Source organism: Anser brachyrhynchus (genome assembly GCF_964034855.1).
Source record: "Anser brachyrhynchus genome assembly, chromosome: 6".
NCBI classification, from domain to species: Eukaryota; Metazoa; Chordata; class Aves; order Anseriformes; family Anatidae; genus Anser; species Anser brachyrhynchus.
This window is the reverse complement of record NC_137700.1, coordinates 24,247,704-24,263,709: the sequence shown is the minus strand read 5'-3', so window position 1 is coordinate 24,263,709 and position 16,006 is coordinate 24,247,704. Positions and strand designations below refer to the sequence as shown.

General features: G+C 45.5%; 2 protein-coding genes across 6 annotated transcripts in view; one reads left to right on the top strand and one right to left on the bottom strand.

The window, feature by feature from the left end:
- Positions 1 to 1,333: 1,333 nt before the first annotated feature.
- LOC308197539 (uncharacterized protein) overlaps positions 1,334 to 16,006 on the bottom strand; it is a 32,182-nt gene continuing 17,509 nt past the window's right edge. For 2 of the 5 annotated variants that reach the window (XM_080598174.1, XM_080598176.1), the window contains exons 3-9: positions 15,267 to 15,428; positions 12,275 to 12,461; positions 11,152 to 11,306; positions 9,896 to 9,922; positions 8,135 to 8,253; positions 3,847 to 3,976; positions 1,334 to 3,384 (exon numbers count right to left, since the gene is read on the bottom strand). In XM_080598174.1, coding sequence (XP_080454300.1) covers positions 3,880 to 3,976; positions 8,135 to 8,253; positions 9,896 to 9,922; positions 11,152 to 11,306; positions 12,275 to 12,461; positions 15,267 to 15,428 — 747 coding nt within the window. In that variant the 3' untranslated portion in view covers positions 1,334 to 3,384; positions 3,847 to 3,879. The other 3 variants (XM_080598175.1, XM_080598177.1, XM_080598178.1) reach the window with 2 other exon arrangements.
- The window catches only part of LOC308197543 (uncharacterized protein), a 42,407-nt gene continuing 32,400 nt past the window's right edge, over positions 6,000 to 16,006 (top strand). Inside the window, exons 1-5 of the mRNA XM_080598182.1 lie at positions 6,000 to 7,354; positions 7,945 to 8,032; positions 12,197 to 12,513; positions 14,929 to 15,158; positions 15,698 to 15,850. The gene's annotated coding sequence lies outside the window, so the exon portion shown is untranslated. The remainder of the gene's footprint in view (positions 7,355 to 7,944; positions 8,033 to 12,196; positions 12,514 to 14,928; positions 15,159 to 15,697; positions 15,851 to 16,006) is intronic.

Here is a 16,006-nt window from a genome sequence, read left to right as displayed (position 1 = left end):
AATGCTCTTTATCTAAATGCATCTCACTTTCTGGCTGTTCTGCTCTGGGATTGGTGTTAACTCGCTTCTTGTCAAGAAGGAGCCCCTGTCATGCCCTGGGAAGCTGCAGGCTGAACCAGGAGTGATGGTGGGTGGGGTCTGTTTGTCGGTGGCTAAGCTAGCCTTTAAAAGTACTTACCAAAGTACTTATCTTGGTTCCTCTCAAAGACTGAGCATGACTGCTATGAAACTAATGCAAATTAGATTTTGCATGTGCTCTGTTTTCTGGGGGCGGGGGGGGGGGGTGCATGTAGAGCGGCTACATGGCTATAAGGAAGGCTATCATTCTTAAGTTAAAGAAGTCATTATTTTTTTTGCAGAACTGCTCTCTCCTGACATCTTGAGGACAGGATAGTAAATGCTCTTAGTCTTGTTTTCTTTTAAACTAGTCAGGACAAGAGCAGATGATATTCTCCAAGTTGTTTTGTGGGAGTGAGTAGGTGATATCACAGGCTGGAGAAATCATCAGCTGGGGATAGGTCCAATACCTTCTTCCTTTAGGGAGTGCCTCTTGCAGTTAAATGGCTTTGGTACAGGTGGAGCTTTATCTGGCAAAGCAGTGCATAAACTCATAATGTGCCTCATGACCAGTCTTTAGCAGTCTGTAATGTTAATTAACTGGGCAATTAAAGGAGTAGTGCTTGCCACACCTCTTCAGTACACCAGGCAGGGTCCTCTTGCACTGCTCTTAATTGCGTGTGCTAGCTGATATCTACAAGCATGTTCTGGGCTCCTACTGGAGTCTTCCCATGCCTTAGTAAGGCATGCAGTATCTGTGCAGAAAGGTTATAGGGTGCAGGGTGGTGGGGTGAGGAGAGGGCAGCCCCTGCCTCTCTGCTGCCCTCCATGGGTTGCTGAACTGACCCAGAGCGGTGGGGAGTTCGGGCTTTGCTTCTTCTTTTCCTCTCCAGGTTCTTCCTGTCCTCTGCTGGCTCTCACTTATTCTCCTTGACTTGCTTTCTTTAAGTGCATGTGATTTCTTGTGTCAGCACCTTCTCTAGCTTACTGTGAATGGAGATAACAACATGCAGTGGCTGGCCTCAGGGCTGCTTGTTCTCAGCCTGTGTCTCAGTCACAGGCTGTGTCACCCTCCTGAACAGAACATCTTTCCTTCACCTGAAGAAGTCTAAAACAATGTCTACAGTGACCCAGAACACCTTCAGTTTAGCTGTACAACCATGTGGTACGGAGCATAGGGTCAGTGCTGCCAAATTCCCTCCATCATCTAGGCTGTGGTGAGGCTAAGATCATGCTTTTATTTATTGGTGTTCACCAATAAAACATCTGAAACTGGTTATTTTGTAAGTGGTGCTTTTTATTATTAAACTTCTTACATTGTAATACAAGCATATCTTGGAGTGGTGAACTATACAGTATGTTACATGTTATAAATATTTCTGAAAATACATGAATATATTTCATATAATGCTGTAATAAGAGTGCTAGTTCATCTTATTTAAAAAAAATGAATGGGGTGGGGGAATGGGGAAATATCAGTCCATGACTGTCTTAAAAAAATTTTAAGTCCAGTTCTGCACTGATTCACATTCCTCATGGCCTCTGTAAAGCTGGAGGGATAAAGGAGGGTGTAAGTTAAGGCAGGATTTTTAGCCCCCTGTGTTTATGGAGTTATACAGACTATTCACAGAATAATCAAGTTATAAATCTTTCTAGCTTTGGATAAAGCTAGCAAGATATACAGTGAATAACCAAGTCTCACAACAGCAGCTACAACTAATGACAACTGAAATATTAAATGCAGCACCTTTTTTAGGGTGCTAACTTTGAGTCAGCATGGACCTGTTCATATATTTGTTTTTGAGGTAAGTAACAATGATCACAGTGAACTTCACTGAACTTCACCTGTGAACTGCAGCTGTGCTGAGCAAGGGTGACCTGTTTTTCCAGCGAACAGCAGCTCTTTGCCTTGTGTTACTGCCTGCTACTACAACTGGGATCAGACCAGCCAGCCTTCTAGGGCTGGGGTACTCTGCATCTCAGGGGAGATCCTGCTTTGGCTTTGAGGACTTCAAAGGCTCCAGTTGATTTGGGTGAGCAAAGGGAAGCACCTGCTACTGAAAGACTGAGCTTGGTGAAACTGATCCATTCCTGCCAGTGTCTCAAATCTCCGTTCACAGGCAAGAATGGATTTTAAGGGATTTTAAACAGCAATTGTCTGACTTGCAATTACATTGTAATTTTAGGGCAGTAGAATATTCCTATACTAAGAGGCAAAGTTGGTTTATTTGCTTAAATCTTTACTCCATGTGCATGAAATCTTGTGCTACTACCAGTAAGAGCTGGTGAGCACAGATCACTGCACCCGTGGGACCTTCAGAAGCAGGTGCTGTCTGTCCCCTGAGTCTGAGATCAGTGGACACACAGCAATAAGGCAGCCACCAAGCAGGGCCACAGTGTTACACAGAAGTTAGCAGACCCAGAAGAACAGCCCTGGGGAAAAAGACACAGATTACAGAGGATGTATATAAAAGACAGATTATAGAGGACGTATATATTTGAATTACTCATCCTTGCAGCTCTGCTCTTTCAGAAGATGAGTATCTCAGCCTGCCAGGGATCTGGGCTGCCTGGTGGGTGAGGTGCTGCCCTTGGTGTGCCTTCCCATCTCTCAAAAGGCCTGTTCCTGCAGAGCCCCTCACTATATTGACTTCTGCATAGGCTGCCACCGAAGTCAAGGGGAATCTACAGAAGGTGCAGCCCCATGGAAGTAGAAGTTGGTGGTGGATTTGGGAATGGACCTGAAAAAAAAACTTACACTTTCTTTTCCTGTTGGATTTGAGTAAAACTGCAGAGCTGGCAGGATGCTGCTCTGAAGGAAGGAACTCTGCTGGGGACAAGCAGACAGCAAGTCAAACCCCCATAGGAATGTAGCTGCCCATCCCAGCAGCACCCAGCAAGGAGCCCCTGACACCCCTTGGGATGCTGCTGTCTCCTGTGAGGCTTAAATTTATTTCAGCTGGAGGTAGTCCCCACAAAGCAAAGACAACTTAAAAGCTTCAGCGTTTTGGGTAGTTCTGTTCTGAACCCAGATAGGAGGAACAGTTACCAAATCTCATTTAAATGTCTCTGCTGGTTATATTGCCAAGATGTGGGCTGCAGTTTTTGTCTGCAGCTTGATTCTGTGTGTGTACTTCAGTTTCAGGAGTGAAGCCATATGTAGCTGAGCACGTGTCTGTCCTCGGACCTTTCTTCACCTCCCCCTTCCTTCTTTCCCTTTCAGCGCTCAAATCAGAGTTGCTCTGTCAACAGCTGGAGGATGCATGGTGCACAAAGCAATCCTGGGCTTTTCAATTTTGTGTCCATTGCTGCTCTCACTTCTCCTTCCTGAAATAGAAACACATTGTGAACGTGAGAGATTAGAAAGGTGTTCTCTGCATTTACCCAGTGGGCTGAGTTGAGATGGAAGATGAGGATGAGTCTTGGGAAACTACTCATTATCAAAACAGACATGTGGTTGGCTTATTATTTGGGGCTCTTCTGACTGAATGCAGGTAATTGAATTTCCTGATGCACTTCTTTAGTGCAATGCAAAGCACCTGTGTGATACAGACTAAATGACTATGGTTGCCTTAAATTGACTGTTAAAAAAGGGGAGGGGGGAAGGTGAGATGTCTTCTGTTAATGCAAAGGTATAGGGGCCAGTCAACTTGAACTTCAAGAATCTGTCCTGTTCCTGTCTTTGCATGTTGGAGGATGTTTGGATGAAGAAACAGAATTGCATTATTTCTGTGCTGTGTGGAGGCAAAAAAGAAAAGAATTAAAAAAAAGTAAGAGCTGCTGCTTTACCTATTTTTACCTTGTTCCATTTGATTCAGGTTATCAGAAAGGCCATATGTTTTCATTCTTCGTGTTCTGCCCCAGAACAATCATGGAGTTCCTCTCAGTTTTCCTCAGCTCTGAAGTTGTAATATCTGGCCTTAACAAATAGAAAAATACAATTAAAGTTGACAGTCAGAACACACGGTGGTGCTTTTAGTGTTAATAGGCCATACATATGTACCCAACATCCAAGCAGCACCCAGAGCAGCTTCCCCCTCACCAGTCAGAAATTGCAAAACAGATGCTGTCCAAGTACTTGTGGCAGCATCCAGAAGGAGGGGAAAAAAAACACAAAACAAACAACAACAACAAAAACAAACGGAACTGTGTTTTCTGCCTAGCTAGAGGTCAGGGAAGAGACTGATGGGCGAATGTCACAGGGATAAATAAAAATTCTGGCCTGAAGGAATAAATAGGAAATAAAGAATTTTAAAGAACAGGACTAAGCTAGCTGCTGCGGACTGTCCCCATCTTAATTCTTTTGTTCATTATTTATTGCTTCCAAGTGCAAGACATCCTGTTTGGTTTGAGTTTAGGCCTCCAGGGCTTAGGAAAGAGAAACCTATTGGAAAAGATTTTCTTTAACCTGTATAAAAATAACTGCTGTTTAAGAAAGAGGAGCTGTGAGCTTTTTTTTTTAATGCACTATTTCAAATCTATTCAAAACTATGGATAGATAACAAATAACTAATAGCTATCTTCAATTTGAAAAATTGTTCAAGTCAAAGCTATGACTGATGTGGTACAGACTTTTATTTCCTAGCTACTAATTTATTTTCTTTCTAATCTAAATGTTGTAGTATTTTTGTTTCATTGACTTCTCAAGTCTTTTGCAGTGAAATGGCCAAAGTTATACCTTGATGCTTTTCTTTAATCCTTTGGCTGTCTCTGAACGCTGAGATCCCCCTTGGTAGTAACCTTCCCTCTGAAAAGCAGTGTTCAAACCTGCATCTGCAAGCTCTAAGGGTTTTTTCAGCCTTCATGCTGGGTAGTTGTGAACAGGGTTTTGTCATGTTGGAATTGTGCTGCTCTTCCTCACTCACTTTGCCCTAACCATCACATAGTTGTCACAGAGCTCTAAGCTTTCCGTGGCTGTCAGGGTGAAACTAACATCCTTACTGTGAAAGAGCTCAAGCCCACGCAGCTACCTTAGAGCTGCAACTCCCATAGATAAATAGGTGGATGTGTCTGAACAGGAATGCCAGGCTGGGATTGTCCGAAGCTTCCCAGATTAGACCCTACCCTAGCAAGGGACTGTGGGATAGAGTCAGTAAAGCTCCTGAGCTCCGTTGCTTTTATTGAGATGGCCGGGATGAGAGCAACTGCTGGGCCAGGCTGCTTCCCAGCTGCAGTCAGAATGAGCAGCAGGGGACTGAAAGTCTCCTCTGTCCTCAAAGGGAGCTGGGAAAAATAAGGAAAAATGACTTAAAGGTGTTTATGTTCTTCAGCTTGACCCTGGATTTCTGAGGACTGGTAGCCACAGCGATCTAGCCAGAGACAATTCCATACGTATTTAATGATGTTAGATGGACTGCCAGTAAATGAGCAATAAATTCGTCAAGGTGGGCTCCAGCATAACCTGCAGCCCAGCTTTCACAGACTAGGCTGGATTCTCTCTGTTCTGTTCAAAAACAGCATCAGACTGTGCAATTGTTTAATGAGGGTGAATATTTGACCTTCTGATGCTCAACTACCCTTTGAGAACAGTCTTCTGTCACGAAAGCCAGTCACAGTGGAAGGTGAAAAGTTATTTTCTTGGGCATCTTTTGAGCTGGAAGTAAGCTCCTTGCTCTTTGTGGAGGGGTCATTCTGCAATGACTTGAGGAAGAAATCTACTTATCTGCTGTGTGTCAGATCCAGGTCTGTGTGCTGTTAAGTTCATAACACCACAATCAAGAAATTCATCAGCTTGTTCTGGCCCTCTGTACAAAACAGACTTTGCTTTGAGGTAGTAAAAATGCTAGCAGGAAAAAGAAAATGAAATGAAAACCTGAGCATGTTTGGAACAATGTATGAGAAACCACTGAGCCTTGTGCCAGTGTGTTTACCTTGGCAGGCCCCCGTCTCTCCCTCTGGAAGAACCAACTTCTCTCTCTACTATGAGAATTCTTTTGTGGATGTTTTTAAAAGAAAAAAAGAAAAAAAAAAAAAACACCACCCTGGAGCAGATCGTTCATCATAAACAGAGTGGGAGCATGAAAGGGGATTTGCTTTGACCTAGTTACAAAAACAAAAACAAAGAGACTTTCCCTAATTGCCTGAATAACTCAAGTGGGACTGAGCGTCAAAAGCAACAAATCTCTGCTTCCTTCAGAACTATATGCTAATACAGGACACCGGGCTCCAGCCTGCTCCAGTTCGAGACCTCATGTGATGTCTCTGAGCCCGAGGAAGCCTGGGTAAGCAAAAGCCAGCCAATTCTGTATGCCTGCATGTACAAACAGGACCACGAGCCAGGACAAACATGTTTCATAAATTATAACAAAGACAGTGGCTTTAAATGCTGAGATTATCAGAGCTTCAGTGCTTGCTTTGCCAAGAGCTGTAGACAGGTACTACTGTAGGAAGCGCCTGGCTTTCTATCCAGCAGCATCTGCAGGGCTGTCACTGATCCACAAAGGCTTAACCTTTTATTTTAAATGAGTTGGTGTAGCCAGGTACCCAAAACGCTATTGGAGCAAGGTGCCCAGCTTTTCCAGGCACCAGCGAAAAGCCCAATGTCGATGCATTGCTACTGCAGGACGTGGGCTAGAATCACAGAATGGTTTGGGTTGGAAGGGGCCTTAAAGCTCACCTAATTCCAACTCCCTGCCGTGGGCAGGGACACCTCCCACCAGATCAGAAGGGCAAGAGCAAATACAGAACAGAGCTAGGAGAAGAGGGAATAGAGGGATTTAAGGGGCATGGGCAAGGAGCGTATGCAGATGTGTCAGAGAAAGCCATTTATCAGCTAAAGGAAGCAGTCTGGAAAATTCAATGTGCAAGGTCTTTGGGTCTTGAAGGTCAGTTCCCACCAGGTAAAGAAATTTCTCTTTGGTGTCTCATTCTCCAGCCTTCCCATGACAGTTCTAGTCGTTCAATAGGCATGCAAAAAATGACAAAAGAGATTTAGGAGCTACTGGGGTGGCCTTTCTATGTGAGAGCATTGATTTATCTAGCCTGTAATTGTCAGGCAGGGAGCCCTGGCAGCATCCTCAGCCATCCAGAGAAAAGGCCACGCAGGAGGTTACAGTGACAGGACTTTTCTGAAGCCCAAATAAAGTCTCAGTTTTTCATATTGAGAGGGAAGGTTCACAAGAGTTTGAATGTTTTCCCCAGCTGGTTCACCATCTATTTTAGATGGAACTGTTTGATCTCTTTCTGCTTTGTGTTTCTTTCAGTTTCCCAAACAATGGGAGGAAGCTCGCCTGTTACGTGTGTTTGGGCCCCAACTAAGCTTTTCCCAGCTGGAAAAATCACTCCATGAACTGCAGAGGTGTTTTTTTCTTTTTTTTTTCCCCCCAGCTGTAATTACAAGATTCCCAATTCCCTTATGAGTCTTGTAAGGTAGGAACAGGCTATCCAAGGGGGAACAATGGGACATTCCTGAGTGCTTAAACAACTGCCGTTTCCCCATGATCGCCCCCTCTAAAACCCGAGGAGGGCTTAAGCACATCCGAGCTGTTCCCCTCAAGGTTACTGAAACCTCAGCTGAAAAAACACAGGGAGGTGCCCAGTTCTCTATGTAATGCTCCTGCTTTGGTGAATAAGATACCCAAGCTCTTCCTGTTACCCGCTATGTACACAAACACCACAAATCCAGCAGGCCAGCTGGGAGGACTTGGCGAGCACACGGAGTATCTGTGCAATGGGTGGCTGGCGGTGCTGTTGTCATCTTTGACAGACACGGTGCTGTACAGCTCAGGTGCCAGGATATGACCAGCCCGGCAGACAAAATTCCCTGAGGGACCAGCACGGATCTCCTTACAGAAACAGTAGTTAGGCAATGGAATGGCTCTGGCTGGTGGTGAATGGGGATGAGCACCTTCTTTTGGGTACCCTAATGTCTCCATTATTCTCACACAGGTAACATCATCCGGGTGGGATCTTAGAGCACCTGGGCACTAAGGAAGAAAATGTGCTGGGCAGGACCCCCATATGTGACAGAGAGAAGGTAAGGAGGGGTCTTCTGCTCTGAAAAATGCAGCAACCAGAGGTAAATCTCTCACTAGCTCCTCCCAACACCAAGTGAAATCCTCCCGCAGCCCTGCCTTACCTGTACAACTGTGGGCATGACCTCTTCAGAGCGGCGGAGGACAGCCCCAGCTTACTCTGGTTTCTCAGCCGTGTTTTCCTCATGAGATCTCTCATTCTCCCCCAGGCATGGCTCTCACCCTAGGGAGGAAAAAGAAACCGTAACTTGAAGGACCAGAGGCTGGTTGCTGGCCACCTTACAATACTTCGGGTACTCCAGGGTGATGGGAAGGGCTTCCCACTCAGAATATGTCCCTAGCAAGAGCTTCAGTCCTGACAGAGCTGGTGCAGGGCTGGGACTCCCCCACAGTTTTGCAGCTCACCAGTGCATATGGTGCCTTGCTTTGAGCTACTTTACTCTGGAGAGATGGAAAGAACCTTGTTTTTAGTTCAGCCTAGGTTATCTGGGGTCAGGTCTCACAAAGGAGATTTTAACACCCTGCAGCGGTGCCTGGTAGCCAGCCTGTACCTGCACGGGGCACAGTGGAACAGGATGGGTCAACCATCAGTAGTAATGCCCTTCTTGTATTTGTCCCGTATCATTTCTGTGCCTCGGGCCCTGCTGTTCCTTCTGACTTCACGTTGCAGAGAGTGAGAGCACTTCACTGGAGAGTGTTGAGTAGCTGCCTAAAGGCACGTTTTACCTTATTGTTATACTGTACTAAAGGAAAAGAAAAGTTGTTTGGTTTTCTACCTACTTATATGCACCCCAGGAGGTGGAGGTGGGGGGGCAGTAGCTTTACATAGCAAACAACACAAAAAAAGCAGCTTGACTCTCTTCTTCTTTCTGTTAGGCCAGGTGCCTTGGTATCAGCCCTTTTCAAGGTGTCAACTTTTTGTGGACCATGAATTAGAAGAGATCAAGCCTTTGTTTCTGTGTCACGTCTGCAAGCCACAGCTATAGGGCGCTTACATTTGAAATGCTAATAGTGATTATCAGGAGGTCAGGGATTCTCATGAGGCTCTCCCTAATGTTTGCTCTCTTAGGACTGAACTCGTTTAGACTCATGAACTCTGAAGGAATCATCTATTAAAATTTTTCAATTTCTTTTTTCTATATTGTTTTAAATTTCCTAAAATAATGGCTGGAAACCCTGGGAAAAGAGTGAAAAAGATCATGTCCTAGGGCTAACGCGATGAGCAGAAATGATGTCAGTGCCCATTTCAGTGAAGTTCTCAGTGCCATTGTCACGTTTGGGGCATTGTCTTGCCCTGTCTCAAGGTGCCTTCCTACTGTGCCATCAGCAGAGCCATTGCTCCATGAGTTGTGGCCACCTCAGGAGCACAGCTTGGCAGCTGTTGCAGTAATTCTTGAGGCTCTGCTAAGTTTTCAGTTCAAAGCTTCAGATGAGGTCAGGGGCTCAGCTGAAAACTGCACCACTGGTTTTTGTGTTATTGAGTTAATTGCCAGTAAGTGGGACTGTTTACTCATGGAAATATCAAATCTTTGTGTTTATTACTAGGATTAATGTGAGCTTTGAAAGCTTCAGCGGTTCACTTGCTGTGCTGGTGTCCCAGATGAGCCAGCACTGCTAACATCACAGGAAGCCTGAGCAGTTGCCTGTTCCTGAAGGCTAGCTAGCTGGTGCCTACAGTGGGAGTGGGAGAACAACGGACCGAGTGCAGTAAGTCATAATAAGTACACATGCGGTCTGTTACTTTGATAGTAAACTTTGGGGGTCAGTGAAGCTCTTTTGTTTTTGTGAAATGTTGTGTGCTTCAGAGGCTTGGCCCATGACAAAGCAGATACAAGTGAAATTCATTCCAGAAAGGCAATACATACCGAGCAGTTCTTGCTGGTGTCCAGACCCTAAAAACAAAGGGAAATAAATTGGTAAATAACATGGCAGTGAGACCACCTCACAGTGCTGGGAACAGGCTGGGCTCTGTTCTCAGCTCTGCCCTAGGCTTCACCCATGGCCTTGTTCAAGTCTTGTATCTCTTTGTGGTTCTGTCCCTCACATGTACGTGATAATCTCTTCTTTCCTTTTCCTTTTGTCTCTCTTTTGTATTTAGACTGTCAGTTCATGTATATAGCACCTCAACTGGTGTGGAAGGATCCCCACACAGTACTGCAGCTGTAGAAGGAAAGGGGGCACTTCGTGCTTAGAGTACAAAATGCAGGAGCAACAATACCAAGGTGTGGTGTAACAAGACAGTGCTAAGATTCAGCTTAAGGAGTGTGGATCTTGTTTCTGCAGTCCTGTGAAGTCATCATGGGACTGTGATTCCTGAAATAATGCTCAAACCCAGAGCTTTGCTGGACACAAGCACTGAGCACCTTTCAAGATTCATCTTTGACTGGGTTCCTGAAATTCATCCAAATGTTCACAACCCATTTGCAACTTTGGGTTGAAACTTCATGAGAAAGTCTTTCCCGTGAGAGACCCACTCCTTCCTTTTTCCTGTAGAGCTGGGAATACTCTGATTAGGGCCTCTGCCCTGGCATTTCAGCACTTCTGATCCCCACTGGAACAGCAAAGTGCTGAAGCAGCCACAAACAATGGGAAAGAGAGGGAGAGGAAAAACATTCGTCCTGGCTTCCTTGGAATTCAGCGATAGGGTTTCCCTGAAACAAGCTTTGGGGACTGCTGTTAATTACACTGATATGCAGCCAGTCTGGCAGTAAGTGTTGCCAGCTATGGACTCACACACAGAATTTTATATATGGTAATGAATGTGTGCTTGGTTTATCTTTGTTAGCAGCAGTAGTGAAGGCTCTTACAACTGCCTTCATGCATCAAACTACCTGGAGTTAGTGAGGGCTAAAGCCCATATTGCTGCCTGCAGTGCTCCTTTCCCCTGCGCCATGTACCTGTTCTGTGCCTTTCTCGCCCCATCAGCATATCCATCATCATCATTTAAGCCTGGGATCAGATACATACAGAGCACCCTGGCCCACGCAACCCCAGCTCTGGTCAGGAGCAGGCGATGTTGGCTTGTTCTCCTGGTACCCTGCTCTGCACTTGTATGAGCAGAACTTCTCCCTGCTTCCCCCGCCGACCCCACTCAGAGCCTGGCTCCAAGCTTATCACTCACCTTTCTTGCTGCAGGATCCTTTGACGGAAAAGCCTGCCCCTCTGCCATGCTACCAGCTTCTGTGAACTCATTCTCCTTGTTGTTCCTATTGTTTGACAGCTTCCTGAGCCCCGACATTGGCTGGCTGTTTCCTGATTCCGCGTGTCTCTCACTTCCTGCAATGAAACATAAGGACTTGCTCACGTTTCTCAGCAGTGTCCTGCTAGGACGGCCTCTGGACAGTGCTGGCAAAACTGGATGAGACCCCTTAGGACTTCCTGATGGGATGAAACCTTTTGTGTTTTCATGACACGCTTTAGTGCAAAGAAGGAAAATGATTCAAGCAAGTGTCTGGCCAGGGCAAACTTTCTAATGGCTTCCTCAAGGTCTTATTTTCCTTCTGGGCCTGCTCTGAAACTGTCAGGGAAAAGTTTCTGAGCCTCAGCACTAGAGATCCCAGAGGCCATTTACAGCGACTCAGTCCTGCTAGGAGGCGTTGATGTGGTGTTTCACCAGGTATGAAGGCAGGCTTAAGTCCAGGGTTTGAAATGAATTAATCACATCTGATTCACATCTAATGTTGGATCCAGACTTTTCAGCTGATTTTATTGTCAGTAGTCTTAGCCTAGTCTTTCTCAGCTTTCTGGAAAAGTTGGTCTCTGGATCCACACCTTGCAGCTGGGGCTTATTTCCACTTGGTCTATAGAATAAGTCATCCTCCAGGAACGTGTTCTGCACCTGCTTGAGAGGGTAGGAGACTAATAGCAGGTGTAAAGCTTTCCACCTTGGATAAAATCATGCCTTAGCTGGGAGGATTTTAAAGCCATGTGGAGGACTTGCACTAATGGACTCGTGCAGGTATGCCAAGTTTCCAAAAGAGAGACATTTGATAATGTGTGTGTCCCGATCTCTGTAGCCACAGCTACAGTGGGCAAGAAGTCCTGCTTCACACATGTGAAGGAGCAATCCTAGATGTAGACTAAGTATTTTAAAAAGCATCTCTTAGTGGAACTAAGCCTTAGCTGGGAAGCTGACACTTTGCTCTATTGCCATCTGTCTGTCCTAGGGAAAAGGAAGCTGCTGGTCAGCTTATCTCACCAGCTGGTGACAAGCAGGAGGGCAGGTTAGAGGCAGTCGAACTCACCGCTGCAGCCGCTCAGCTTTTCGGTGTTGGCTCCTATTTCTGGGATGATGGAAAGATCAGAAGGGTTTCCCGTCTGAACCAAGAGGCTATGAGGTCTGCTCCTCCCTGCGAAAAATGTCTTCACGTCTTGGTATGAGTTGAGGAACACACTGGCAGCTCCGCAGGAGCAATGCTGCATGAGGTACTCCTACACCAGACAAGAAGAAAGCATGCAGACTCTCAGGCTGCAGCAGCTCGAGGTAACGGGCAATGCAATGGCTCAGGTGAATTGCAAGCATTCCAGCCCTGGGATGCTCAGCCTTGTCCCAAGACACAGACAAACGATTTAACTCCCTAAAAAACTGAGCAGCCTGGAGGTGGTAATGCAGAGTTTTCATGGGTTCGTTGGTGTTTAACTTGAATTGCCTGGTACTCGGCATCTTTTGGGTTTGTTTCCCAGAAAGAGCTGAAGACAAGTTTCTAAACACATAGCTGCTCAGCTGAGGCAATTGTGTAAACAAACAGATCCATTATAACAGTGACTCACATTTTATGATAATGTTATTTGATTTGGAACATGCACAGACAACAGTATCTTGTATTTTTATTGAAGGGAGGCCATAGTTCGCTTATGTGTTATCAAACATTCACTGTATGTGGTACTTTAGCTTGTATACTTCTGTAGCTGATGTGGTAGAAAGGGGAGATTTTCAGCCTTGCACGATCATGTTGTACAAGAGTTTAGGAGGGCAGGAAGCAAGGACAGCTTTATACAGTCAAAGTGGAAAGAGAATCAAACTGTTTGTGTTGGAACTCGGACAAGCCAACACCAGTTTAGACCCACAAGTGATTGACAGTTTTAATGTAATATGTCATTTGGGTAAGTTGCCACAGCAGCATGGCACTTTGCAGTAACTATGCCTTTGGCGGGTGCTTTGAAAATCTGATGAAATATCTTGCTTTTGGCCTAGGGCATTGAGGACTTCCTTTTAAAGCAAAGGACGTGGAGTAACTGTGTTCCCTGTGCATCCCAGGATCAACACTATTAATTTTTTTTTTTAATCCATGGTTCCTTTGGTAAAAGCTGTGTTCTGCACAGAATTTTGCAAAATATTAACTACTTCTCTGGGCAAGACATGCTTAGGAGAGTTATGACAAAAGGTTTCTCAAATGTTTGAAGTTTTCAGTCATCCTACCTGACGAAGGCTAGTCCTGTGAGTTATGGACTGCCATCAGCTTTCTGTGTTATAAAATGCCTGGTGCTTTATAGAATAAATCAGTATAGCTCTGTCAACTTTAGGAACCTGCATTGTCTGAGTGCTTCTGGAAATATCATCGCTTTCTGTCAAGTTGTCTGTACAGCTCTGAGGAACATCATTGGGAGCATACTATCCCCAGAACCAGCTCTTAATACCCCACTAACCCATTTCTGTGCTGGGATTTGTGTCTTTCCTGGGCATGGAAACCTTTCCATGCTCTCACTCTGCATGGAGAGTGAATGTGGTTTGGAAAGTACCCTGAGGATGCCTCCCAGACTGTGATGTGGACAGCAACCACCATGTCCCATGGCAAATGGGGGTAGCAGTGGTCCTCTTCTACACAGAGGTGCTATGGGACTGAAGAAGAAAATGGTTAAGAGCTACTTGGATATAGGAGTCACAGGCACCACAAGGATACCTGAGAGAGGGCACCGTTTTGTAGAGAAAATGCTGAGTGTTAAAGTTAGGGGTCCAATTCCCTGCTGAACATTATGGGACATAGGCAGTTGAGAAGGCTGTGGTGAGAGACCTTGGAAAATACTGAAAAGACCTGTTTAAAATATTTACATGAAAGAACAGTGCCTTTCATTTCAGTGGGAGCTGGGAGGAGGAGGCCTTTACACCAGATGAGGATTTGACCCTGAATTTTCAGCTTGGAAGAGTTACTTTGAGCAATGACTCAGTTGTAGAGCTTCAGGAAATGTGCTAAACAGGCTCTGTGTAGGAGGCTGCATTCCTCTGAGAATCAGAGATGGGTACATGGAAATGACAGGCTACGCTGTTCTGCAACCTGACTCATGACTTGGCTTTGGCTCTGAGAAGGAGTAGGAAACCTACTGCAGATCCAGCCCCAGCAGGTGGGAGAGCAGCACTAGGGGAGGAATGATGCTGTCAGCAGAATGAAAGAGTCACCACAGCATGGTGGGGAAGAGAGAGCCGAGTGTGACAAACCCCTTCTGTTCCTTTGGGGATACAATAAATACAAAGAGAAAAAGTGGGGAGTGGGAAAAAGCTGGAAACCTGGTGTGGTGGCCAAAGAAAAGGTGGGTCAGAGTTGAACAGAGAGTGCAGGGACTAAAAAAAAATGCTGTTTAGGAGGAAGACAAAATGATTTGAAAATTTAAGTAAAATTCCACAGCTAGCTCTGGCTGTCTTAAAAAAGATTAAAAAAAAAAAAAGACAAATGGGAACAAGGAGATGTTTCATGTCAGAGATTTTCATTTAGCAGCTCAGAAGAGCAGGAAGGGAAAGGGAGCATCAGGGTTGGGTAGTGGTACTACCACTTCTCTTTCTTATTGTGTCCATTTTGTGGAAAATTCTGGGGTTTTGACAGCTTGAAATCAGAAGGAAAAGAAAGAGCTTTTAATTCAAAACACAATTGCTAGGGAGGTCGATGGAAATGTTTTGTTTTGATAGCACTGACAGAAGGAGGTGCCTTCTTGGGAAGTTTTCAACTGCAGAGAAGCAAAAGCTGCCAACTGAGCTGGCCGTCACCTGAGGTGAGGGGACTCTCTTTAACTCACCAGAGGCAAGCAAATGGCAACTAGGACATCTGAGAGCAAAAATGAACAAGAAGGCCAACCTAAGGGAAGCTGAGCCCACCATGGTGGGCAAAGGTTCCCTGAAGACCCCAACACCCAGCCCAGGTGGGTATGGGGTCAAATAAATTAGCATCATCTCTTAGATGGACGTGAAACTTTGCATGTGGGCCTTGAGTATATCATTTAATGAACGATTCTGTGGTGTCTGCTTACCTCTTTTAGCTGGCTCATCTTCTGCTCTTTCTGCAAGCTGCAGACCTGTTTCTGGAGCCGCAGGTTGTGCTCCTGCAGCTGCCCAATCTTCTCTATCAGTTGGCAAATGTGTTCCAGGTATCCCAGGCCCGATCCCAGGGCTTTGCTGTTCCCTTGGTTCACCTGCAATGACAACGCAGCTTGGGCTAGGGTGCAGAGACAGGGCAATCCTTACCAGCTCCTCGTGGTTGTGTGGGCTGGGGTAAAGACTCTCAGGCTTCCACCTGCAAGGAGCTTTGTTTGTGACTGTACCAAGCTGTACATTGCTGGCTCACAGCTCTTCTCTGAATTAGCCTGCAAGAAGCTCCATCAGAGGGACTGATCACAGGCTGACGCTGAGGGAAACCTTGTGAGAGCCTCACAGGTTAATTTTCATTTTTTCCTGGTGACAGCACCCCTACAAACAGGTGAAACCCTACTGCATGGTATGTATGGATGGGCCCGTGCACAGCCAGGGCAAATATGGACAGCTATTTGCTGCTAGCAAATACGGACAGCATCTCGCTTCCACCTTGGCGCTGCTTGCTGGCGTGCGTGTGATATTGGTAAGTAAAATAAACCTCAGTCTTTACAAAAGCAGTACTCTAAGTTTATCTTACTTCAAAAAATAAGTTCCCTCTACAAAAGCAGGAAGCCTACTCTGTCTCCTTTCCCACAACAATCTACATTTTTGGGGAAATGCCAGCCTTGGGACTCTTCCT